At 36.4% G+C, this 27,395-nt stretch overlaps 2 protein-coding genes across 2 annotated transcripts; one reads left to right on the top strand and one right to left on the bottom strand.

Moving 5' to 3' along the window:
* Positions 1 to 1,141: 1,141 nt before the first annotated feature.
* Positions 1,142 to 10,932, bottom strand: LOC139737557 (kinetochore-associated protein 1-like). Its single transcript, XM_071648240.1, has 9 exons — positions 10,795 to 10,932; positions 9,301 to 9,421; positions 8,862 to 8,977; positions 8,168 to 8,243; positions 7,138 to 7,218; positions 5,871 to 5,905; positions 2,801 to 2,911; positions 1,725 to 1,787; positions 1,142 to 1,207 (listed from the first exon to the last, which is right to left on the bottom strand). The coding sequence occupies exons 1-9, from the start codon at positions 10,930 to 10,932 to the stop codon at positions 1,142 to 1,144; spliced, it is 807 nt and encodes a 268-aa protein (XP_071504341.1).
* A 1,849-nt stretch (positions 10,933 to 12,781) lies between these two features.
* On the top strand, positions 12,782 to 26,895 carry LOC139737583 (large ribosomal subunit protein mL66-like). The gene is made up of 5 exons (XM_071648265.1): positions 12,782 to 12,867; positions 18,544 to 18,575; positions 21,233 to 21,334; positions 22,262 to 22,385; positions 24,300 to 26,895. The coding sequence occupies exons 1-5, from the start codon at positions 12,810 to 12,812 to the stop codon at positions 24,368 to 24,370; spliced, it is 387 nt and encodes a 128-aa protein (XP_071504366.1). The 5' UTR covers positions 12,782 to 12,809; the 3' UTR covers positions 24,371 to 26,895.
* The last annotated feature ends 500 nt before the right edge of the window (positions 26,896 to 27,395 follow it).

Here is a 27,395-nt window from a genome sequence, read left to right as displayed (position 1 = left end):
CTCTGGCCTAGATTCTCTGCAAAAGTTAAAAAGACAGAATGAACATTGGGAAAGAGTTTTTATGATGCACTTGCTATCAATGATGCTCTGATTAAATGATTACAGCCAATTTCAAGACTGCCATCTTTCCTAGGGAGGCTTCAAAGAGTATTCAGGAAAATATTTGTGTAGCACATTCATCTCAGTAGGCAAAAATAATTCAGCATTATCCATCCATCCTTTCAGGTATGTAGTAATCCCCTACTTTGACAAAATTAAGAATGACATGTCATTAGAAATTTGTCTACCTGTTTTCATTAAAAAAAGTGCTTTGATATTATTTTCATATACTTTCAGTATGAGTGCTTTGTCAATGTTATGGTGTGATTGTTGAATTCTGAAAATTTCTCTCTGTCATTGTAAGGCAAGACTAACTCACCTAGTGGTGCTGCTCCCTCCAGCTATCATGAAATCTTTCACGTTTACAGGCCACACAGACAAGAGAAGAGGGGTGGTATTCCACAGACAGAGTTTGTGCTGAAAGGAATGAAACACATTAAAACATCATACATGCCAACTTATGTTACATCATATGTTATAGGTAACATTGTTTATTGGTCAGAGTCAATAAATCTTACAAGTTGTTATCATGATACTCTGGTTATGTTACATTGTGACAATCACTCTGTTCTTCCTATATTTTCATGAGAATGGCTTTACCAAAATACATAACAAAGTGAACCAAAAGATGCATATCATTAGAAGATTCATCAAAATCTGGAAAAAATGTTCAGAAACTTAGATTTAGTGTCTCTTCTACCCTGTCAAGCCCCCCCCCCCCCCCCCCCCCCCACCCCCGGATCCCAGGCAGAAAGATGGAACATATCCTTTTATGGTACATTCCAACAAGGAATTTATGTGAGATTTGTAGTCTATGTTCAAGGCAACTTTATAATTGGGACAATTTTACTATCACTCAAAGATCAGATGCTATGAAAAAGCAGCTGCTTATTCTAAAAGCAAATCACTATTCTTTCTGAATAATAAAAAATGAACTAATAGTCATTGGCATCTTACAGATTATTATTTGGCAGAAACTGCTGCCGTAAAATCCCCAGTAATGTTCATCTCATAGTAAAGATAATTTTGGGTTAGTACAAGATCAATACCTCTTCATCAAGTGTGAAGATGTATTGTCCATGAGCAACACACTTAGTGACATGTCCACCTGTAAGAAAAATTGAATGATGACAATGTCAGATTACGCATTGAAAAAGTGTGAGACAACAAACAGGAGTAAAAATTCATTCTCAAAGTTTATTTATGTCTACATTCTACACACTTGATATAAATCACAATAAAACAATGACTGGCTGGACCAAAGACTAACATCATCTAGGACACTTCATAGCGAAAATTTACTTTTTTTTTTTGTTTACTTTCTGCTCTGAAATTTCTCCCAACAATAATCATATTTTTCAAAAGCTATCTCACATAACTTTCATGTGCTCTCTTTTTCAAGGGTTTCAAAGAGCTTAAAGCACCAAGAGCAAATTAAATTACAAAATTTGTCTTTTCCCCCAAAAGTCACCCTGCAATTTCATTTTCTTGGTTTTTCATTTTTGCATATTTAATGAAAGAATGTCATGATTGCACAAATATATAATGCATTGGACATCTTCTCAAGCACTGAAGTAGTTTGTGATAAACATAACATACTCACCTACAAACACACTTGCTTTTACCTTCCTCAAGATTTCTACTTTGGTTCCACACCTCCACACTGCCAGCACATTTGTGCCTCTGCCCTGAACAAAAGGAAAAAAAAAAGAAAAAGAAAGAAAGTTGAACAGAAAGTATACTAATAATACATACGGTATTATTTCTCCTTCTCCTTTTCTTCTTTTTTTTTAGATCTAGAACTTCATTTTGAGATAAAAGCAGCAAAGACCTCTCTTAAATAAAAACCTTGAACTGATGAAAGCATAAATTCAAACTGAGCTCACAACAGAACTGCAAGTATCCATTTTTTTTCAGAAGCAACATTAACATACAGTGTATATCACTATCTATTCATATTCAGTAAAGTATTGAACTATTGTCAGAAGTAATTCATACTCCCTGTAAATCCAACAGGAATTCATGTCATGCACTTTTCTGACATGAAATCTACTTCTCAAATTGGAAACACTACTGACACTTTAGAAAAATATCTTAAATTGAAGAGAATGCCTGACTAGTTAAACATTTGATTCCTGTGTTCTGTGTCACATATTCATGATTTAAAGACTCTAGTCTTTTTCTAGCTGTTTGATATCAAGGACATAGATACATTCTAATGCTTGTAGATATCTCAAACCCTTCAAGCTTGTGTTAAGTGTCTCCAGACAAGATGAGATTTGTTGCAAATCTACTGGGTATCTGATATCACCGAGATTAATTATTTTGTTGTTATTATCTTTTGTTTAATATATCACTGTTTGAACTACCAAAAAAAGGAACAAAAATATTGAAAAAAAAATGACAACATGAATTCACTGTTTCATATAAACAAATTGTATGTTATTTTGGTTGTTGTAGTTAAGAATTATGAACATACCTTTTTTTCTTAGGAATCTTGTATCAATTTCCTGATTATTGACATATTGACAATGAATTACACATTTTTTCATAGAACCCTAATTTACGACAAATCACATGACATGATACTTGATCAGTTCAGGAGGATTGAAAGGTGGTTGTTGATATCACTGAACTCTACATCAGCAAACTATACTCTGTGAGCTGCTGACAAGGCTGTCAGCATGTCCAACAAACTTACTGACGTCACAAGATGAGGCTGGCCAGCAATAGTAATGGGAGTAATATCTGTCACTGCCTCTGTGTGAATACTGGACAGGTCTACCATTTCAGTTGATATCTGGTTCTGAAACTGAAAATGACATGCAAAATGATGATAGCTCAGAAAGTGGGTCAATATCACATTCTAATTATTGGGTACAATATATATACAGTATTTTTCAGATTTCAGGTGTACTGATGAATAAAAGAGGGTATTTCAACCAGGTTCTGACAATTCAATAACTTTACTATCAACATAACAGACTGAAACATCATATTTAACCCTAAAAGGGCTTTGGGGGGGGGGGGGGTTGGGTTGAATCAACCCCCCTCAACATTTTCCATGACCATTCTGCCGCGCGATTTTTTTTGACTGCGCTGCTTGCTGACTTTTTACTTTCAAGTCTCGCAAATCTTATGACACCATTTTTGCAAAAATCGGACATACTGTTACGATACTGCACGACCTTTTATACATGCTTGTCATACCGAAAATGGCTCAAAAACGTGATTTTGTGAACAAAGTCTATGCAAATAGTTTTCTCACCTTATTCAAAAAGATATGATTATTTTCACTTTCTATGGTTGAAATCAATTAATTTTAGCACAGTTATGCTTAAAATAGGTTCTGTAATAAATTTTGTGGAAAAAAATGGAAAAAAAAGGGTCGTAAAATAAAGAAATACATAAGAAATTCATAAAACAATTGAATACATACAAATCAACTTTGATACCAGATTTTTTTTGTTCAAGTACATTTGTTAGGAATGCTGTCATGTGTGGGATCGGTTAATATTTTGGGAGGTACACAGTAAGAACTAGAAAAGCACTCTGAGAGCGCAGACCTCCGCCAAGCATGAAGCTTATTTCCACCACTACACTGATCTTGTTCTTCCATAGAGATATTTATCATACGTACACACAACATCGGTGCTAAGAAAAGTCGCCAGATTTCCAAATATAGAAGCCTTTGTTACATCATAAGCCTTCAGCTGCACGGCGCGTCTCGCCCTGGCAGAAACTAGAGCACGCACTTTAGTGCGCGCAGGCAAACCTCAAATACGCGCAGCCTGAACTCCCAAATTCATTGACCCTACCTGCCAAAACATAAAAAATCCTTCATAAATTCCCCCAAAATTGTCGGATCACTACCAAAAGTTAATCGTTTGTTACTTGTGTCATTCTCAACCTTTTCTGCAAGTTTCATCCCAATCCATTCACTACTTTTTGAGTTATTTTGCACACGGACAAACTAACGAACTAACGAACTAACTAACTAACAAACAAACCAACGGTAACGAAAACATAACCTTCTCCCTTGGCGGAGGTAATGACTTGCGACACAGTTCAGTTTAATGTTCCAAGAGCACTTTATTGGAGAGGTGTTTGGGGGCGATCCTCTCTCTTAGAGCGTCAGAATCCAAGTCCTCTTCTCTGCATGTTATACACCTTGTAATTCTCTTCATACATTCAATCATGAGGATTACACATTGGTTCCTGATACACTGTTGTAACACATTATGGATGGGTGAATGGGGGTGGAGTCTTCATGTTAAAGAGGGATTTTAATTGGGCAAAACTTTGGTTGTTACAGGAACAAAGGCGGGACTAGTTTTATAAAGGAGGTAGTATTCTTGGTTTTGGGTTCAACAACAATTCTAAGTAATCAATGGGGGAAGGGCAGCATGTTTAGGTTTGACTTAGTCTGGTCGTAAATTAGATGGGGCTAGAAGTACAATGTATACTCGAGGGATGATGAAGGTCGATGACTCAGTATAGGTGGAGAGTATTGGTAGGGGTCATTGACTGGTGGAGGTGAACTGGTATATCCAGTCATCACTGTGGACTGGGATGGGGTAAAGTGATGACTTTGTGTATCACTACACAACAATGCTACAAGGAATAATGTTAGCAAACATTAGGATGCCATTAGCTTTATTTTCTGAATAAGAGAAAAATGAATGATTTCACGCATATCAATTGATATGAAATATAAAAATGAAAAATTCAATTTTTTCTATTATAGTTTGGTAGATTACGTGACAAGTAATGTATGTGCCAATTTTCAGGGAGATTGCGCGATTGATGGCTGAGATCTCGGGGGTGGGTGGGTGGGGATTGAATCAACCCTCCCCCGGCCACAGAACAGGCCAAAAAGCCCGGCCTGGTTAGGGTTAAATTTTGTTTTTAGACCCTGTAGTATTTCTGACACCCCTTTCAGTAATGACTTTTAAAGTGCATGCACGTGTCATATCATGTAACTACAAGTACCTGAAAATATATTCCTCAGGGAAAGTCATTTGGAATAAAGACAATAATAAAAAAGAATAAAGTGAGTTGAGGTGGAGGAAGGGAAGGGGGTTCAACCTTGATGTAACCTAATTGTGCCTCTCCATGGTAGCCACCTCTTAAAAGGCCCCCAAAACACTAAGAAACTGGCTTTGTTTTTGCTCTTGATGCCTGCCATAATCTACTTGTGTTATAGAATGGAGAGATGATTGAAATTTATAGTATTTCAGCTCCTTTGAAGGTAACACATGGGTATTTTGAAGGGGTTACCCCTAGAAATGCAGTAGCAACTGTCATCTTTTCCCTTCATATGCACCCACAAAAAATAGCACTACTCTAAAAAAAGTTGATCTTTGAAATATTTTATGTGTTTTCAGCACTGCTTTGAATCTATGGGGCATTAGTGAGGATGAAAACTTCAAAGAATAATCAACTTTAATATCTGGTGTGCAGGTCAGTATTAAAGAGGGGACTGTATATCTTTGCAATCTCTCCCATCTCAAAAACATGTTATCAACTTAGGGACCCAACTGAGCTGTCACTGCCACTATCATTGATTTGTTTGTTTGTTTGTTTGTTTGTTTGTGTTTTTTTTTTTGGGGGGGTGTTGTTGCAAAACATGAGAATAAAGTCCTCCTTTGTTATATTACTTTTGGATTTGAAAAATATATGTGCACTACGCACTGATTTGGCCTTATGTCCCTAATCTTGTCTACATGTACAGGATGGATTACAGACTTTTATTGTTGTTTTTGCCTCACCTCCTTGGCTGTTGCCAGGTTTCCTGCTTGTATGGCTATAACAAGCGAAAAACAAAGCACAATAAAAGAAAAATTATTATCTTGATTCAAATGATACCAAGGAGGGCATTATAAACCTAAAAACTCACATACCTCTATAAACCAAAACTCTTCAGTGATTAGCAAGTACAATTCTAGAGATCAGACTTCATTGCAACAAAAAGCACAGCAGGTATTCAAACTAACCTGTTAAGGACTGACTAATTTTGTTACAACATGCATTTCCCACTGACACTTGCCCGGTTCTTGTTCTTAAAGGGTTAAAGAATGTTTTGTCGAGTTGCTTTATTGCAACTGATAAACAAATTGCTGTTCATTGACATAAACAAACTGATTATTCAGTGTTTTAGTAGTAGCCATGATACAAAATCATGGCCATTGGATTCAAACAAATGATATCCTAATTACTTGTTAGGTGTCACATCCACTAGACTACCGACTTTCTGCTTGACAATTAATGCTGGTTCGAAACCTTTATAGCGACTATGACAGTACTGTAAAAGTGGATATTTTCGCGCAACTAATTTTTCGCACTTGGCCTGGTAAGAAGAATTTCGCGCGTTTTTAATTCCGCAGAATCAAGACATCACGCACAGGAACATATATATGGCTAGCAAAAATATTCGCATGCTTTTATTTTTGCAGTAGTTTCTGGTTGCGTGAAATGCGCGAAAATTTCAACACCGAGAAAATTTCCACTTTTACAGTATTGCATAATTATTCAAATTAACAAATTCTTGCGATAAGTTGTTCTTATTGCAACTGGTTAGCAAATTGCTCTTCATCAATGTAAAGGATTAGAACCAGCAACAAGAATAAAGCTAATGCTAAATTTTGGCAATATAACAATAGTAAAACTCACTTAAATTGCCAAAGACTGTGGTGGAAAAATTTCCAACATAGATATTTTCAACTGTGACAAAATCTGGAACATTTTGCTTTTTTTTATGTAGAAAAAAATGTACCATATTTTCTGAGATTCTATTTCTAAAATTCTGGTCTTTCAGTCATTCATTCATATTCATTTCATTCAGACAATAATGACATACATAGAATGACTATTTTAATGGTTCCAGTGGATCCATAATGTTAGACAGAGGCACCCCGGAATTACTACATGAAATACTGCATTCTAGTCTTGGATGATTTCTGAATAGATTACATGTAAGTGCTTGAAACTGGATCCCTCAAATGAAATAATATTCAGCCCGCACAAACTCAATATCACCTTCAGTGAGCCTCTTCAGGTTTAAGTTGGAAAATTTGTACAGCACGCTCCTAGCAGTCAGAAGTAGCAGGATGTAGTTGCCTGGAGAGAGAGAGAGAGAAAAAAAGTAGTTATACAAGCTCAAACTAGGATTTGTGATTTTTTTGTCTCAACAGGTATTCAGAATGTCACTTGTGCAATGAACTCGATAATGTATTTTTCAGCATGTCCTTCCTAGGTATCAAAATGCATTCTATTCACAGAAAAATGAGTTTCTTTGAGTCAATGTCTTATCTTAAAAATCAAATTAATGTAGCTGAAATGGGAACAACAAACTATAAAATCCAGCAATGCTAAAGGTTGATAAATTATGGTCCCTGCATTACATCGCAAAGTGAAGCCTCACAGCAAATCTTGGGTAAGGAAGGCTTTACGTACATGTTCCCTTTTATTCCAACTTACAGTCACAAAAGAAGTCTACAAAAGAATACATGTTTTTTTTTTTTAATTTGTGTTGTTGTTTTTTAACGTATGAAGTAACCTACAAAGGCAATTCAATTATGCCAGCTAACAAATAGTGACTAATTTGGAAAACATGAAAAAACACTGAACGTATAGTCAGAGGGTTTCAGTTCGTGGCAAATATACTTCATCTTAAGGTGACTAAGATGCCTTAAGTATTCAGAAAATTTAAAATTTAAACTCTGAATTCAAATTTTTGAACTCCAATTACTCAGAATAGTGATGATTTGAAATATATGTAGTGCTTTTGAACAACTTACAGTTGAAGGCGCTTTCTTATAAATTACATTTTAAAAAAAAGATACAGGATGAACTCGCACTCAGAACTTACAGGCTGCATGAATAGATTAAGGTACGCAATTTAATAAATACACAAAATTAGTGAGTGTTCCAGTGGAACAATGTCCAAATGGATTCTTTAATTACATTTGTGTTCATACAGATTGTTTACTCCGAAGACATATCACATTCAAATAAATCCTTTGTGGACATGTGTACTTAACTGGGCTCATTACATGTCACATGTTACCTTCATTGTCTTCTACAATGCAGATCCCATGAAAGAACTTCTGGTCAGGGTCACCCTCATTTCCTGGTAGAAGTGACTGAAATCAATCAGAAATAGCATACCAATACCATGATAAATCACACAAAACATACCACTAGTTTCCAATCAACTAATCTTACATTTGAACTGAAGACATTTAACTCTGTCACAAAATTAATAGTATTTTATCATCAAAACACATTCACTTAATCTCTTCTCTGCCATATCAGGCATCTTTGTGTATTGAACAATCATTTTAAATGAAGTACTGTATTTTCATCTTTTGATTTAACAATGAATAATGATGGAGAATGTTTTAAAAAGATTGTGACAGGAACACATTCTTCACCTTTCTATATCACTTGGACTGTGTAGTGAAAGTCTGATATCACAAAGACCTTGTACTCTCAGTGACTATCAGGCCATTGCCATTTCAAACACTTGCACTTGCAAGGTTTTCATTCGTGCATCCTTGAACATTTTGATACTTAGACAAAATACACCGATGTACACATTGCATGACACACAGCTATACAAAGCAAGAAAGTGATATCTGTATTATATCTAATTACAAGTATTTACTTACTGGTGAGCAGTTTTGGTGAAGACACATATAGAAACATCTTTTCTATAAATACCCCATATAATCAGACTAATTTTGCAGCAGACTAAGCACCTGTGAAAAGATGACTCTGCTCAATCCAGTGTGAATGAAGTGAATAGAACCATTCCTTTCACCAGTTACCAAAAGGGGAAGGTTGTCCGTCCATGAGGTAACATCAATGAGAGATTCTGCGTACAAGGTAAATGGGGAAAGAAAGAATGACTAAAATCAGTCTGCATCTCACGCAAATATGCAAGCATTCACCTTCCATGTCATGATGCTGATATCAACTACTAATTGCTTCTTGTCCTATCGTAACGGACAAGATACTCAAAAATATAGCAGAAAATCCTTATCTGAAAGGTCTGTTGTAAATGTGGTAAAATGAAGAGAACTCTCACTCTACCAACCCCCCCCCCCCCTCAAAAAAAAACAACTAAAAAAACAAAAAAACAAAAAAAAACAAAAAACACCAAAACTACCATCATATGCTTAAATTCAATGACTTTACCAAGACTTATTGTACTGTTCAGTCTTTGGCATCCTTCATCAAAGAATGTTGCCTGGTTGTCCACACCAACACACATGCCCAGTGGTGATGCACATGCGGCTATTTCAGGAACCGGGATGCTCTACATACATGAATGACACAAGAACAGAAAGATGAATAGGTCTATACAAATCAAGACAAAAAGTAAAAGTAAGACATTCCAATGTGCTGTGAAGGCAGTGATTAATCTTAAAATAAAAAGACTCCATGGCCATACCCATGTAAAAATTGTTTGAAGGCAATTAATGTAAAATGTTCAGAGTGAAAATGGCAGTTAAGATTTGGGTGGGGGTTTTCATGTTGTATAGACTAGTAGGGGATAATCACACAAATTGGATGAAAATAAGATCTATATTAATGTTTAATGGAACTTTAGGGGGCTACCCCCTCCCCCCTCCTCATAATCTGAAACGGCAACCTCCATAACTCCCCACAGCACAGCGACAGAACTGACACTGCACATTCGAAGGCCGACACTCGTTTTCTAGTAGAGACTAGAAATCTAGACCGACGATGGTAGCTGTCTCTTCACGGTACTCAGTAGGCTTCTTATCTGACATTGGAATATGTATGGTCAGCCCTCTCTGTTTTGTCCCATCAGATAAGCCCACCGTGAGACACGGATACCATCAGTCTAACAGTTAGATCTAGAAATCTACACTTGTCATGAGAATTCCAGAATCGAACTACGTCAGTACGTGGGCTAGATTCTAGATAGAACTAGAAAGAATTCTTTCACTCAGTGTGGTTCTCTAGCTATTGCACGTACACTGGATGGAGACTACACTACTCGTACTAGTGAGTGTGAATACGATACCCGACCTACAAATGTAGGCCCTACATAAGAATCTTAAGATGCATGATGATTCAAAATGATTGCCCAACTGGATTAGATCTAACACGTTATAACGTTAGTTGCCTCCTAAAATTTAATTGCCTCCTAACAGTACACTAACATGTTACACAGCCTAAAATTTTTGCAACTAACTTACTAGCGTTAAAGTTTACTAACGTAACTTAGAGTAGACAGCACTCAGCAGTACGTAGACACATCTACTTAAAAGTTAAAATTTGAAGACTAAGGGCAGTAACGTTTGTTAGTTTCTAACGTTAGACGTATTTCATTAAATTTCACTTTCTATCAGTTAGACCCAAGGGCAAGTCAAGCATGTCAAGTGAATGTGAAGACAGTTAGCCTAACTACATGTTGAACTAGCACTGCCTGGGTGCACAGCACAGCATGTAGCAGCATGCAGTAGACCCTACGAATAAGATAGTAATAGATCGAGATCTAGACCTATGCATCTAAATTACTAACGTTAAACCTAACTTTTTACAACTTCAAGATCTCCACAAGTTTAGTTACAACTTTTCTTCTGTATGCATCTTCGACGTCATAATTAGGATGTCGGCTTTTCAATTCCGTAACCTATTACAGGGTTCCGTACAATTTACCTTTCCATTATGACCGGAATGTGATATTGTCGCCAAAGTGTTGACTTGGAAGAGGGCAGTCCCGGAGTCATGCCTTGTTCCAAAGTTGGCAGTTTCTCCTCCAAGACCAAAGTCAAGCTCGATCAGGTCCCAGCTCATGATACTCAACAGTCAGTGAGTAACCATAATAATCATGTAAAAAGATAAAATACTATTATAAAGGATGGCCTAAGGATGTACCAATTCAAGTGGGACCAATTAAATTTGGACAATTTGGTAATACGCAGCAGGAGTAGAGATATGAGAGCAGAGCTACGCTTACGTTTTACATACATCAAACGGGTACTTGATCGTACTATACTCGATCACAATTGTACGTAAAAACATGCGAAGCTCATCAGCAGCGCAGCGAGCGCGCTACGAATTTAATTCCCGCGAGAACGAGCCTGAAAACAACGTAAGTAGGTTTTCATCGCTTAAAAATCACTCTGACTGAAAGCCTATTCACAACATACTAAAGTAAAATTTACATTGGCATTATTTACCCAAATTATTTGATACGGTGGATAGATCTATTTCAAGTCATTAAAAATTACTCGTGATCAAAACACTTGCTCCGTCTTCCGTCCTCTTCAAATTGGCAATAAGCCAATGCCGCATGAACATAAAAAAAAAAAAGAAAAAGAAAAAAGGTATCTTTCTGACCGACATGCCTACTGAAAGTTTGAAAGTTTATTTACTCAACAACCCAAACTCTGGGTATCGGAGTCAAATGAAAAACATATAGCACATTAAAATATCAATAAATAATAATTGCAAATAACTCTGAAAAGTGCACAAAACAACTATAACAAAGAAAATAAGAATGAAATGCGATTGATGAAAAGAAAAAAAAATGTACAGAAATATACAATATATACACGATATATAGTGAAAAAAACCCAAAACAAAACAAAGAAAGGGAAATATGACGAGAGAGGGAGAGGGAGAGAGAGAGAGAGAGAGAGGGGGGGGGGGGGGGGGAGAGAGAGAAGGGATATGGAGGTGAAGAGGCCGGAGAGTGAGGAGGACACAAGACTGGTGAATTAACAAAAGATATACGAGTGACTTTTGGTTCAGGAAAAAAAAAAAGTAAAAATAGAAACAGATAAAAGAAAAACGCAAAGACATACGGAAATGTATTCATACGCTAAGTGAACAAGAATAAAGGAAATATGGAGATGGGAACGAGAAGAAGAAGAAGTATAGAGAGATGGAAGAAAAAAGGAGCTCGGAGAGAGTGAAAAGACAAATAAGTTATATATCAATTGTAAAGAAGGCACAGCCTGTAAAAAAGGCATGTAGTATTTGCAAGAAGGATAAAAAATACTAGCAATCTGAACATGTGTCATTATATAACTACAAAACTTGGTTAAATAGGAAATTAGGACTGTTTTCTTTTAACAATTAAATAATTGATCCATCTTCATAGTGTTTGGGTATTTCCAGTAATATTTCTTTAAGTATTTCGTTGTTCATTAAAAAGTGTACACTGAAAAAGGTAGTGAAATTCATCACCAATTTTCTCTTCATTACAATGGGTACAAAATCTTTTGTTTCTTGGAATCTGATTGTATCTTCCAGAAACAATCGGCAGTTTATGATTAGCGCAACGGAAATTACATAAATTTTTGCATGTGAATCATTAAGGTGTCGAAAGTACTTCACAAAATGAAGATCCAGCTTAAAAATTCGATAATTTAAACATCGAGAGTACATTAAACTGTACTTATCCTTGCCAATTGCGTGCGCGCAGATTAGCTTGGCATAACCACCGCGTTTACTACTACACTGACTGGTACATACAATAATTGTATACCAAGTACAGTATACCCAGGGAGGTTGAACCATCACGTACCACATTTTACGTTGTATCTACTGTTATAAATATAATCATGGCTAACCCGGCACTGAACTTCGCGAAACATGCCCGTAGTATATCGCGCTCAGCACACAAGTTAATGCAAATGAAGGCATTATCTACGTCAAAAGCAGTAATGGTATCGTCCAAGCATATTTCTACTTGCTGTGTTCATTCCGAAAAGTACCGGAAAGGTGAGCACAATTGACTTTCCAGCTTATTGAATAGTGAATCGAAGCCTCATTGTAATGTAATAGTCCCAGGCATAGAATTCTATGTGTAACTACTGTAATAATATGGTGTTAACTGTTATGGAAATGACGACTGAACTTGTTTACACAATATCACAGCTAGCCTAGCGCTACGCTGCGCTTACGGCCTACGGTTCGGTAAACAGCATAAAACACTTATCTTCATCATTTTAACCTGACCACCATATGAGGCCATACACATCCCTGTCGCTGTAAATTTACACATGTAAATTTTATGCAAAAAAAGCAAGTGTCTTATTGAAGTTTCTGCTCAGTCACTAAAATTAAATTTACTAGATCTATAGTTAACTGCGACCAGCCCCAACACGCAGTGTACAGTGTGTAACTGTGTATACGGAGCGTCCCGGGGTTAGCCGCCGATCTATAGTATACTACAATGTACTACAAAGATCTAACGGTTAACAACATAGAGTTTGTGATGTGCCTAGCGTTAGAAATATCTAGTAGTAGTGAGAACCTAAACTCAGCTCAAGTTGTGATGTACTGATGTCCGATGAGTGATGTTACATTAATTTACTCGTGTAATTAAAGCGATACTATTACCATACCATTGCTATAGGCCCCATAAAGAATTCAACATACAGCCAGGTACAGTAGTGCTCAGTAGTCTGTACTACTTCCGGGTACTTAAAGTAATTTACTGTAGACTAGACCACCAAGCTTAATTCTTCCGCCCGACACTCGACAGCATGCAAGTGTTGGTTCTAATCGGGTGCTGCGTTATTATTCAAATTCATGAAATTCTCCCGCCGAGATGTTTTCATCGCAACTGATTATGATTGTCAATCAGTTGCAATATTCTCACTTTTCTCGCGTAAATTTAACCATGACTTATATGACAACAGAAGCTGTCAGAACACTTGGTCTTGACTTTGCCTCTTTCAGAAGACAAGGGGAATAATAATATTACCCTTACCCTTAACATATGCCATGTGCCAGTGACAAGTCTAAGAAATGTGCGCTTTTTTCAAAAAATAAAATTTTGTGAAATTGCCTGTAGGCGGAGGCCCTATAAATTATTTTCCGTATTGTTCTACGCAAGTTTTAATACACTGTAGTCTTCTCATTCAGCGGTTACTGCACAGTCCACAGAGCGGACAGAAAGATCCGTCTGTCTGGAGGAGTCTTTTATTTTTTTGACGTTATCGCTCTATGATCCGTGAAGCCAGACACAGTCTCCGTGGAAAAAATCCCCGACGACCAGATATAGACCGATCTTTCGGTCAAAGTCCACAGATATTTAGAGTGGATTCTATTCACAATCTTAACTTTTGTCTTGAACAGATTGTCCAATTTTCCCAAAACTTTTAGTTTCACTGATTTGTTATACCAATATTGCATTGACTCAATCCAGGCAATGTACACTATGCAAAAGAAAAAAGAAAAAAAGTAAACACTTTTTCAAGTTTATATTTCTTAGATTGGTTAGAAATTAATGCCGATGTATTATATGCATGTACCATATGAAAGATAATTTAAGTGGCTGCAACCTGATAGGTCAATAGAAAGGGAAAACTTCAGACATGAGTGAGCACATTTATATTTCTCTTCCAAGACACAAAAGTAAAAATTGCAAAAATGAGCAAGTTGTCATTTTATGTGTAAGTGCCCTTCCATGTAACAATAAGAACAAAAGACCAATTGAACACAATAAAAAACATGAGCTAAGTTGCAAAAATGATCCTGTGATCTCAATAGTATTCACTGAAGCCCAAAAGATCAATGAAAGCTAAAAGTATGAAAAAATGGAGGAAAATGAAGAATCTTCTGTCAAATCCAAATTCAAATGAAATTAGAGAAGAAATGATCAAAAATGGTAAGAATATGAATTGATTTATCATATTAGGAAAATTGTAAATAATTAGTTCATTAATTTTCTCATGAATTCTTAAATTACTAAATTAGAGAATGAAATAAAGATATTCTGTTCATTACTTACTTACTCCTTATTTCATTTAAGGTTTTAGTTGACAGAAAATTCTTATTATTTTTCCCCTTGTAGTTTCCCACTTTGATTTTGTTTGAGGTTATAAAGAGATAGAATGAAAACTTATTTTTTGCTATAATTTGATTCATATCTCTCATTGTGTTACAATGCTGGTCTTTTCTTATCATTGCTATCTTGAAAGGCATTTGTATGAAAGACAAAATGTCAATTTTTGCAATTTTTACTTTTGTGCCTTGGAGAATAAAAACAAATGTGTTCACTTATGTGTAAAGTTTCCATTTATAGTCACCTACTAGGGTGATATCTAATTGAATTACATTATACCTTTAATATGGCATATACTACATTGATTCTCATCAAAGTCTTCTATGAAAGATACGAACTCGAAAAAGTGTTTACTCTCTTTTTTTTTTTTGTGCCGAGTGTATACAACTGTATGATCATAATGATGGTGGACTTGTCCTTTAAAGGGGCATAGTCGCGGTAGTGTAGAGGGCGCTGTTGATACTGCCAATCACCATTAGCATTGATACGAAGATTACCGAAGTTGAGCTGTCATCAAGAGTAAAGTGCGTAGCTGTTGCTAAGTAACGTTTCCTTCGTTGTCTTCTCTGTGAATTGTGCAGTCTGTAGTAATGCCAGGGTGCGTGCATTTATGTGCTTGTTATTATGACATCACAAAAGAAATTTGCTAAAGCTGTCATCCCCCTCAGCCGAATCATGAGCCGAACTGTGATCCGACCACTGACTACAGTGAATCGGACTTCATCGGACTCGGGGAAGTGGGCCAAAGCGTAAGCGCTAAAGAGGAGTCGATAGCGTAGGTCTCTATAGGAAACTTGCGCCGTGCGCCCGTGTACGCATTTGACTATTAACACGGGGACCATGCACCTTTAACACTAGGGCCTAGACTACATGTACTGGTGTATGTACATGTATAACAATTGACATTACATTTTTATGCCTCCGCCAACGAAGTGGCCGGAGGCATTATGTTTTCGGGTCGTCCGTCCGTCCGTCCGTCCGTCTGTCCGTCCGTACGTACGTCCGTCCCGTTTTGTTTTTGTCGATATCTCAAGAACCGTGTGGTGGTTTTACATCAAACTTGGTATGAGGGTATATATTGGGGGGATAATACTTAATTTGGATTTTAGGGTCACTTGGTCAAAGGTCAAAGGTCACAGGTTATTTTGTGAAAAAAAAGGTTGAAAATTCATGTTTTTCTCCATATCTCGCAAAAGGTGCAAGGTATCTTCATGGAACTTAGTATATATGCTTGTTCTAATGGGCAGTGATTATCTAGGGAAGTTGGGGGTCATGGTTCAAAGGTCATTGGGTCAAAGGTTAAGGTCAACTCCTCGAAATATCACTATGTTCCTTATATTCATGCAATGCCTGAAGGTGTTTTTTTTTTTACAACTTGATGTATGCATGTATTACCCGATATATATTCTGTGGGAAGTTTCTTGCTCAAAGGTCAAAAGGTCAAAGGTCAAGTGAAAGTGTTGAATTGCACTTTTTCCTCCATATCTCAAAAGTGACTCAAGGTATCATCATGAAACTTACATATTTATGCATGTTCAACCTAACTGTGATTCTCTTTGGAACTGTGAGGTCAAAGGTCAAAGGCCAGGTTTAGATAATGCTATTTTCCCATTTGATACTGAAATTATACTTTTTCTCAATACCTTGAAAATTACTCAATGCATAAACTTATAAAAGGGTCAAAAGTCAAGTAAAAATCATCAGTTCCCCAAATACCTGCACTCTGACATTTTAATCATTCATCCAATTGAACCTAGTTCTAGGAAAGTGAACATTCAGCACATTTGTGGCAAACCTGTCATTTTAATATTTTGCCAATTGTGTGAAACTGTCAACTGTCATCACACATTGTCAAGACATTGTACTATAGACCTATTAGGAGAACCATGCATTATGGCGGAGGCATATCAGTCGCCGTAGCGATATATCTAGTTTGTACATGTAGGGTAAATTATCGGTTCCAGATCTGCGATCAAAGCATGTTTAATAGTCATGGCAATCATGCACTTTACGACCCTATCGGTACCGGTACCTCACTCCCCATGTATCAAGGTGATATCCCATGGATCACAATCTACTCTTGTCTTGTCTTTAGTTGTGTATTGAAACTTAAATTTACTGTTTGTGTAGATCTGTAATAGGAGCCAAGGCCATTTTGATTTTGGCATGGGTTGCTGTGACATGGCGGATAAATTCAATTGTTATTTGTATGGTACACTGTATACTGTAATTACATTGTATTATGTACAAGAAATCGTGTACACCGTAGTATGATAATTTGTAATTGTATGGCAGGGCCGGCAGAGCGTTTTCAAAAGTGTTGGGGCCCACTTCCGAGTTTCATGAGCTAACAAGCAAAAAAAAAAAAAAGAGAGAAAGGTCCTCAGCTCATCTCTCCCCTTCCATTTCCAGGTTTCTTCAGCTGACAAGCAGAAAAAAAAAGGTCCTCAGCTCAAAAAAATGCCAAACAAACAAACAATAAAAAATAAAGGTCTTCATTGAAAAACAACCTTACCATGCTCACACTTCAAGATCTCTATCTATTTCTATTAAGTGCCATTTACGTACTTCTGGGTTAAAAAATGTGTGGGGGCCCAAAGTGATGACACCTTATGTATTCCTTTGTATGGTGCACAAAAAATGTGGGGGCCCGAGCCCCCACGGCCCCTACGGTTCCGTCGGCCATGTATGGTACCAGAGCCCTGACTGTCTGACAAATAACCGACAGTAGACCTGCTTGTCAAAGAAAATATGCAATGAGGTCTTTCCACTCAGTTTCTTATGACAGCTGTAGAACAAATACATCCTGTTTGCCTTTTTAATTCAGCAGATATTGGAATGATTTAAAGCAAACTAGGGCTGGACATTGAGTAGCAGTGACCCAAAGCCACTAAAATTCAAGAATTGATATTGCCCCCATCCCCAACTTCCAGAAAAGCTTTGGGGCCTGATTGGGCAACTAAAAATCATAATCTGTACATTTCATTCTATTTTAAGCCACTGCATTTCTTTCTTTTTTTGCCATCAAAACTGCAAATCTAATGAAAGAATTTAAGTTTAGTAGTGGCCCTAGAAATGAGCCACCAGAGAAAAAAAATAGTGTCATGCTCTGCCCTGTAATGTGAAAAGTATCAAAAACATAAAACTCCTTTAGCACACATGAAGTCAACAAATTGCATACCATATTAAGCCAAGGTATCAAGATTATTTGTGATTTAAATGTTAATTCTCGTGAAACTGTTTTTGTAAATCAACAGTCATAACTGCACAAATTAACTACAAGTGTATGTCAGCATGATTTCTGGGTGGCATCATGGGAAATCCTGTAAGTCAACAAGGTGACTTTCAACAACTTTATGTAAGTTTTGTATGGTGTTCACTAAGACCCACAAATAAACAGTTTTTTCCCTTCACATTTATTTACGTATCATGTTAACTTTTGCAAGATTTACTGTATTCATTGTCAATCAGCATGATATTCTCAATGCTGAGGTGAGCAAAGATGAGGAAGTTTGAAGTAACTTTTACAGAGCTAATGTATTATACCCAACATGTTCCTTTTTTTTCTACTTTCTTTTCGATGTTCCCAACTCTGTCCTGCTCAGTTTATGAGAAGAAAGATGGAGATACAATAGAAGTGAGTAAATGTTTTGTAGATTTTACATTTTATACAGGAAGTTGAGCTATATATCACAGTTTAAGCAGAATTTCATTTATTCGTAGAGTGATAGCTTCAAGATGATTGATAAAATGCTGGTCATTAAAAGTGTGCTTTCTCATTAAAACACTGATTAATAGTCAGTATACAAAATGATTTCTAGATTCCCCATGATGGATTAATGCATCTTTCCATCAAAGCACTTCAGAATTTTATCCACATTTTCACTCTGCTTTGCTGTTAAAATGCCTTTCATTTCTTTCATGATAATGTACAAAGAAATCAATGGATGATAATGTTGTTAGTATCCTCATGTAGTTATACACTTGAAATACATGTACTGCTATATGTAGTTCTACCATGAATCAGAGCAGGGCAAGTCCAAGATAAGGTCCCCTCAGAAGGCAAAATTTCATCTTTGGTCAATATTGACATGTTTGGTATCATTTTGAAGCTTATGAGTTGAAGTTTTGATTTCCGTGGAGGAAAAAATGATATTATGTAAATGTATGCAAATTTCAAGGGCTTCATTTGCATATATGTGAAACACAGCGTTACGTATGGGACATTTATAAAAATTCATCTTAATTCAAAGGAAAGTAAATAATATTTGATTAATATGTGGACATAAGAAGTTCATCACATAGTTTAACTTGGTATGAAAATTTAGGGATTATGCAAATGATTATGCAAATTAGCACGTGTCCTATCATGAGATGTCCCATACGTAACAAAATGAGGTCGTTTTTTTAGGTTTTTTCTGAAATTGCTAAGGTTATTTTAATGCCCTTTTGGAAAGTTCTAATTTATTGTTTAGAGAAATTAAATACCAGAGAAAAAAGAAAAAAAAGTAAAACAAATATTTTTTATTAGGCATTGAAATAATGTTACGTATGGGACAAATGCGTTACGTATGGGACATCCTCATACATATTGCATGTGAATGCATGTAGCTAGCTGGGAAGGTCTCTCAGTACACAAATGGTCAATCATCCTGAAGAAAGCATCCCAACATTGTAGCTACTTTTTGAGTTATAGACACTTGAAACAATACATGAACTTGACAGAACAATTTTCAGAAAGGGGGAGGGGAAAAAGGCAAAATACACAATGAAAAATCAGGATTAAAGGGATGGTATAGTTTTTTTTTTGTAGAAATGGGGATTCAGTTTTCAACATTTAAGGAGGTGATTGGAAACCAATTATATGAATTACTTAAGAGCATAAAATCCTAAGACTAGAGGAATTCAAAGTTTATGTGATGGAGACCCAATATGAAATGGTTGTGATATATAAGAAAAAAAAAGTAAAATGATTTTTTTTTAATTGCAAGTGATACACAAATTGCCCTTATTCAGTTTTCACTAGTAGCCACAACAAAATTAATGGGTATACATACTGAAGTGTGACACGAATCATTGACCTGACTACTAGACAGACATATATCTACTCGATCACTGGGGTTCCACGCAGCAGGTATTGCTTATCTATTAAACTTAATATTTCTTGTGTCAAGTTGTTTTTTATTGAAACTAAATGGCAAACTGCCTGTCATCAATGGAAATAAACACTTTAAACTACCAGGTATTCAATTTTTCAGTAGTAACTATCCTGATAAAAATAGGGCATAGATACTGAGGTTGGTCATAAAAAATATAGAATATGATTGAATGTGATTATGATGGTAAATATCTTGGGAATATTGTTCCCTTGTCAATCTGGATCAGTATTTGAGTAATTTCAACTGATTCCACCTCAATGATTATGCAAAAATTTGTTTATGGGTATTTTGCAAAATTATTTTGCAAAATACCCATAAACATGCTTCTCCACACACTAAACGAATGGGGGACAAAGGGCATGCATACCCAGGTTGGTCATAAAAATAGAAAAATATGATTGAATATGATTATGATGGTGAATATTTGGGGAATATTGTTTCCTTGACAATCTGGATCAGTATTTGAGTAGTTTCAGCTGATTCTACTTCAATAATTATGCAAAATACCCATAAACATGGTTCTTCACACACTAAATGAATGGGGGACAAACTGTCCCATACGTAACTGTCCCATACGTAACACGTCATGTCTGTCTTTAATTAGAACCTGTAATTAGAGCTTTTTGCCTAATGACATGAAACTTACCTATAATAATCTTGAGTGTTGTGACTTCCATCACAGTGAGTTACAAGTTGTAGAATGATATACTTTCAGAGAGTTTTGAGGTTGAAAAAAATGTTTAAAAAAACAAAAGTTTTCTGGTCCCATACGTAACGGCACATATTTTCGCTTCTAGAATATAATTGAGAAGGTCATTTTTCTCAATTTTTTACCTGATTATACTTCTTCTAGATGTCAATCACCATGATGAAGTTCAATATGATCAAAGGCCATTAACACTATTTTTCAGGTCATAAAAGTCTCTGAATGTCCCATACGTAACGTGCGCGTTATCTTGGACTTGCCCAGCACTGGGCAATTTAAAAAATGAGTAACATTGTCAAAAGATGATTTTGATGAGTGAACAGGCAGCAAAATGATAATCCCGCTTTTTGATATTTGCTAACCAGGAGAATCATCACATCAGCAATTCTCTTTGTAGAAGCTGAACTTCTGTTTTGCTTTCTTTGTCAGCTTGATGCATCATTTCTCGAAACTGACAGTAGATACTCAGCAATTGAAAATCCACATGGTGCTTGTCCAATATGCAGTCGCAATTTACGGATTACGTATAAGGTAAGATGTCATGTCTATGAAGTAATTAAAACAAACAGAATTGAGCTTTTTTGAGTCATATATCTGTTAATCACCTGTTGCAAACTAGAATGATTCCTGAAGGTGGCCTGTGTCATGAAACATAAGTATGTCAGATATCCTAAGTTGAGGTATTTTCTTCGGAGTGCCCCACTGATGGAGTTACAATTGTCCGTGTACACCTAATCATGAAGTATCTCACTTACTAAGATAGTATGCAATGCATTATGGACAGTTTTGCAAGAAAGTTCTTTCTATTTAATTCTAGTAAATAGTGGGCTACCAATAACCAGTGATTACAAAATACCTAACTGTTTATTAAAGGAAACAAGATGATAAGCAGGAAGTGATTCCAGTACAGAGATGTTGTACTCATTTTCTGTTTGCTGTACATTTGTAGGCTACTTGATTTGATTTGTTCCTTAAAAAGAAGTCAGGCATTTAGTGCCAGGCTCAACTTCGAGCTCAACATCAATGGTGGCTTAGTGGCCCAGGGCCACTAAGAATTAGTGGCAGGCCACCAACATTTCAGATTTAAAGATTTTAGTGGCCTGAACAAGCCACCAGACAAAAAAAGTTAGTGTTGAGCCATGATGTATATATATATATATATGTATGTAATGGCGATGGTCCGCTGGCCATTGGCCACCCAAAATCATGTCGGACTAGCTAAAAATCATAAAATTCTGAAGTAACTAGTCCGTCTGGCTAGCCAAAATATTGCTTCAGTGTCAAAATTGATTCTAAGTAGTCCGTCTGGCTAGTTAAAAAAAAAGTTAAGTGCGACCCCTGTAATATGTACGTTTTTTATACATTATACACACACATGTCATCTTATTGCTAAGTCATCAATTCTTGTATCATACTCATACATACGATTATACATTTCTGTATCTTATTCTTTTTCAGGATGTGCTTATTTTGAGTCAGTTTGTGGACAAAGATGGCACACTTCTTCCTCGTTCACTTACAGGAGTTTGTTCCAAACAGCAACGTGTTTTACAAGAGTGTGTGGAGAGAGCATTAGAAGCAGGTAATGTACTGTAGGATCCAGATAGTAATCTCGGTCATTCAGCTCTCTAAACCTGGAAATTTTTGTGGTGCATTGATTTTTTATATTGCACTACTTTTTGATGGTGTGAATGGCAGGCTAGTAATCCAGAGGTCTCGGGTTTGAATCCCGATGGAATCCCATTTTCTTTGCTCAGTTTTTCACGGTTTAAAATTCTGTTACAATTCATTATTCCAAAGGTTCGTTATTTCGAAGGTTTGTGATTCTGAATGCTTGTGATGATAACGGTTTACTATTCTCAAGATTTGTGATTTCAAATTTGTTACTCTGAAGTTATTTTGGTTATTCCAAAGGCCTATTATTATGAAGGCTTGGTATGCCTAACATGCGTTATTCCAGAAGTTTGTGATTTCAAAAATGAAATGAGGTTTGTTATTCCACAGGTCCATTATTCCGAAGGTTCGCTGATCCAACAATGAAAAAAAAAAAGGTTCATTAATCTGAAGGTTGGTAATTTTGAAAGTGAAACAAGGGTTGTTATCGAGCCCACTGGAGATGTGGGGAGACTAAGGGATCGCCTGCGGTGTCTGTCCGTCCGTCGTCCGTCCGTCCGTCGTATGTCCGTAATGCTACAAAAACTTGAATAACTCTCTACTGAGGATTTCAATTTCAATCAAACTTGGAGGGCAGAGTGGTTATACAAAGTTACACATTTTACCAAACATGAAGGGCACCTCAAGGTCAAAGGTCACAGACAGAGGTCAATGAACTTTAGGGCCCAATGTTAAGTTTTTAGGGCGCGTTTCGTTTATGGCTTGCAACTTTTGATGTATCTGTCTGTTTGTGACCAAACTTAGATGGTAGATGTCCCTTGGGATGTTGAAGGTTACCACAAGGTCAAAGGTCACAGACAGGGGTCAACAAACTTTTAGGGCCCAATGTTAAGTTTTTATGGTGCGTTTTGATTATGGCTCATAACTTTTGATCCCTTTGTCTGTTTGTGACCAAACTTGGATGGTAGATGTCCCTTGGGGAGGTGAAGGTCATCACAAGGTCAAAGGTCACATACAGAGGTCAACGAACTTTTAGGGCCCAATGTTATGGTTTTAGGGCGTGTTTTGATTATGGCTCATAACTTTTGATCCCTATGTCCGTTTGTGACCAAACTTGGACGGTAGATGTCCCTTTTGGAATTAAAGGTCATCACAAGGTCAAAGGTCACAGAAAGGGGACAACAAATTTTTAGGGCCCATTAAGTTTTTATGGCGCATTTCGATTATGGCTCATAACTTTTGATCCCTATGTCCGTTTTTGACCAAATTTGGATGGTAAATGTCCTTTGGGGAGTTGAAGGTCATCACCGGTCAAAGGTCATAGGCGGGTCAATTAACTTCTGGGAGTTAGAAAAATATTAATTTCTTGTACGCGAATGGGCGAGACACAATTTGGCATTTGCCTTGTTTTTCTGAAGGGTCATTAATCCTCTATCAGATTAATGAACCTTATTTTATTGTCTGATTGTAACCTTCCAAATAATGAACCTTCAGAATGATGGACGTTACCTTCGGATTTCATATTAATTTCCTTGTTGCTACCCACTTCACATTAATCATGCAAACCAATCATCATTCGAAATGGGCTATTTCTATTTGAACTCTCTGAAACTTAAAAGGTTTGCCCGTGCAGAGATGCTCTATAAATGTCTGTTCTATGTAATTTCAAATTAAAAGAGCAGTCCGCATTTCGAGGTAGCAAAGCACAATTCTTTTATTTTTCTTTATCAATGGTGCTTACAAGTAACTTTGTTATGTCAAATATTTTGCTATAACTGTGTTCATTGTAAGCGAACTGCTAAATGATTTATCCCAAGGTATTTTCCTGGCTGACAGGACAATAAGATTTAATGTCTACGTTAAATGTCATTCTTTAAAACAGGTCTTCTTCCAGATCATCGTCCACCAAAGGCAGTGAAAGAAAAAGGGGTAGCTGCCTTCCATCGCTTCTAATTCCTAGCGTGATCTAAGCCGCCCAGGAAGTCCTCTTTGGGAAAATGGACACATCTTACTGACTGCAGGGATGAACATTTTTGATGGCACAAAATGTGACCAGCACATGAAGGAGAAATACCATTCGATCAACGTCATTAAACTGACAGACTGTATGGAATATTTCATTGACCTTGATGTGTTGAACCCTTGTGGAATAGAACTTAAAGGGATGATATTGTATAGTACAGTGCACTCCCTTTACAACGAACATGGTTATAACGAAATTTCGTTATAACGAAATAAAACTTCTGGCCCAAAATTATTGCCATTAAAGTCTATGGTAAAAAATTTGCTTATAACGAACACTGTTATAACGAAATTTCCGTTATAATGAAGACATTTCCGAGCACCATCAATAAAGAAACACAAAAGAAATGTGCTTTGCTATAACGAAATGTGGATCGCTTTCGTAAATACATAGCGGAACAAGCATTTTTAGCGTCTCTGCATCATGGGCGATAGCGAACGCTTCAATCACTGTGTGTTTGCTCCGTGTGTCACGTACAGTTTTTCGAGGGAACTTGCGTTATTGTAATACAATAATCTGAAATTGAATATGGCTCGTTTTATTGTTCTGAAGGTTCTTATTGCAAAAACACACAGATTCTGATACAATTGTACACCTAAATGTCCGTTACTTCGGAAATGAAATATGGTTTGCTATAACGAACATTTTGGCGTTATTCCAAAGGTTTGTTAAACCAAAAATGATATGAATTCCAAACGTTTGTTAATCAGAATGTTAAAAAAATAGTTTCGTTAATCCAAAAGTGAAAAAGATGACTCCACTAACAAAACTTAGAAATAGCAAACCTTATAATCGTCTTTAAAATGTAACTGAACCTTCAAAAAAACTAAGCTTTCTCAGTTTTGTGATTAACAAACCTTCTTCGGAATAACGAACCTTATTTCATTTTCGGATTAAAAAACCTTTGGAACAGCGAACCTTTGGAATAGTGAACCTTTCTCATTTTATGATTTACAAACCTTCGGAATGACGAACCTCATTTCATTTTCCGGTCAACGAACCTTTGGAAAACAAACAATATATTAATATCTAAATTATGAACTTTCGGAATAACAAATCTTCGGAAGAGCGAAGCTTCAAATGAACAAACCTTCGGAATCCCGGGAATGGCGAAACTTTGCAATAAGGAACCTTCGGAGTAACGAACTTTTGTAAGAAACGAACATTTTGACATAGCGAATTGTAACCGAATCCTTAACTGTCATTTTCTATACATGTGTGACAGTACAAGCAACTGTATAATTATGCTCTCTTTTAAATGAAATATTCAATGAAATTAAAAAGGTAACATCCCATTTCACATAGCTTTCTTGTGTATGATGAGTATTCAACAAACAGTATATGACATATATATTCGTGGTTTCCTTAGTTCGTCATATATTGTATTTGTTCGGTTATAACGAAATTTCGTTATAATGAAAGAAAAGTGCCGGTCCCGAGCATTTCGTTATAACGGGAGTGCACTGTATTGGTGGAGATGAAAATTGGGCTTTTGCGAGATACCAAGAAACCACTTAGGAAATACATTGTTGTACAGACCATACCATTTTGAGAGAAATTCAAAGTTTAACTGATGAAAATCAGTTTTCTAGTTGCTGAGTCCTCCAATGCCAAAGTAAAACAAAGGAATGGTAATAAAAGTCGGGTCCCATCTTTTATTTGGATTGCTCTGTTTTGGATATCTCGGCCATTTCAAAACCAATTTTCATCAAATCAACATTGAATTCCTTTTGAATTACTTGCTCTTTCACATTTCATTTGAGGTTTCTCATTATCTTACCAGAAAATGTTAGAAACTTGAAGTTAGGTCTCAACCAAAACTATACGATCCCTTTAATACCATGGTTTTTCCGTGATGACAACTGATAACACTGGCCACAGTTAATTAGTAGAGTTCTTAATTCTGAGATTTGTGTGACACATAGTTCTCACTCAAGCAATTCCCACAAAAACAGGACTTTAAGTTGACATTTGAACCTGGAAATTTTAGACGAAATATATTTATTTTGGCAATAAATGCATCATGATTTCAAAGAGAAATACAGTTGTACACTGTATCTTGAATCTGCTTGTGCAGTCTCTACAACTGTACTGCATGGTGCAAGCATTAATGCTTACTACTTTCATAGGTGTCATAATTTGGAATGTTTGCCTAAATGCTTAATGGGGAACTTAAAAAAAAAATGTGTACACCCCCAAAGGGGACTCCAAATATGTGTAATGTATTCAGATCTTCTGTCCCTTGTCCTGATCTTTACAACTATTCTGATTCATGATACATGTACATGTACTTAGCCAAGACATGTGACACTTCGTGTAGGGCATGGTGACTAGATTTTGGGCAAAGTTTTTTTTACTTTGGCTGAAAGTGTTGTGTCTAATCGTGATTTTGGTTGGGAATTTCAGTGATAATACAGTAAAATTGAAAATGATTTTTTTTTTTTGATTTTATGAATTGTAGGGCAAGTATCAAGGATTCATTGAAGTAACCTGGTACATTTGACCTGTATGGAAGAAGGATCAGGACCACAGATATTTCCTTGTAACAATAACATCTGATATCTTGTCATACATGTACAGGTAAAAACCTTCTAGCATACAAACCTACATACAGAAATTACACCATGAAGACAAAATATCTTTCATGCTGAACCGTTTTTCTTGAAAATCAAGTTTACACTTCAATTTTTTAATGTTTGTATTACCTCAGTACAGGTTCCAATGACGTCATGCTGTGGGGCAAAAACTGTGTATGGGGGCCTTAATACGCATGGGCAAGTGCGTAAAGCATTACATCCAGCCTCTCATAATAGGCAGGCACCGCGTAGTGTGTGCCAGAGCTATGCGCGTAACACACAAGTGATTCGTTTCTGCCCTCAGGCAATGCATCATTTGACATCATAGAACCTTGTCTTTAGAACAAATTCCTAAGACGGTACATATAATTAATTTGCC

This window comes from Diadema antillarum, unplaced genomic scaffold, assembly GCF_040938485.1.
Source record: "Diadema antillarum isolate AM-2024a unplaced genomic scaffold, OU_Dant_1.0 seq00000696_RagTag, whole genome shotgun sequence".
NCBI classification, from domain to species: Eukaryota; Metazoa; Echinodermata; class Echinoidea; order Diadematoida; family Diadematidae; genus Diadema; species Diadema antillarum.
Note: the sequence above shows the minus strand (reverse complement) of the source record. Positions and strands in the feature narration are given on the sequence as shown.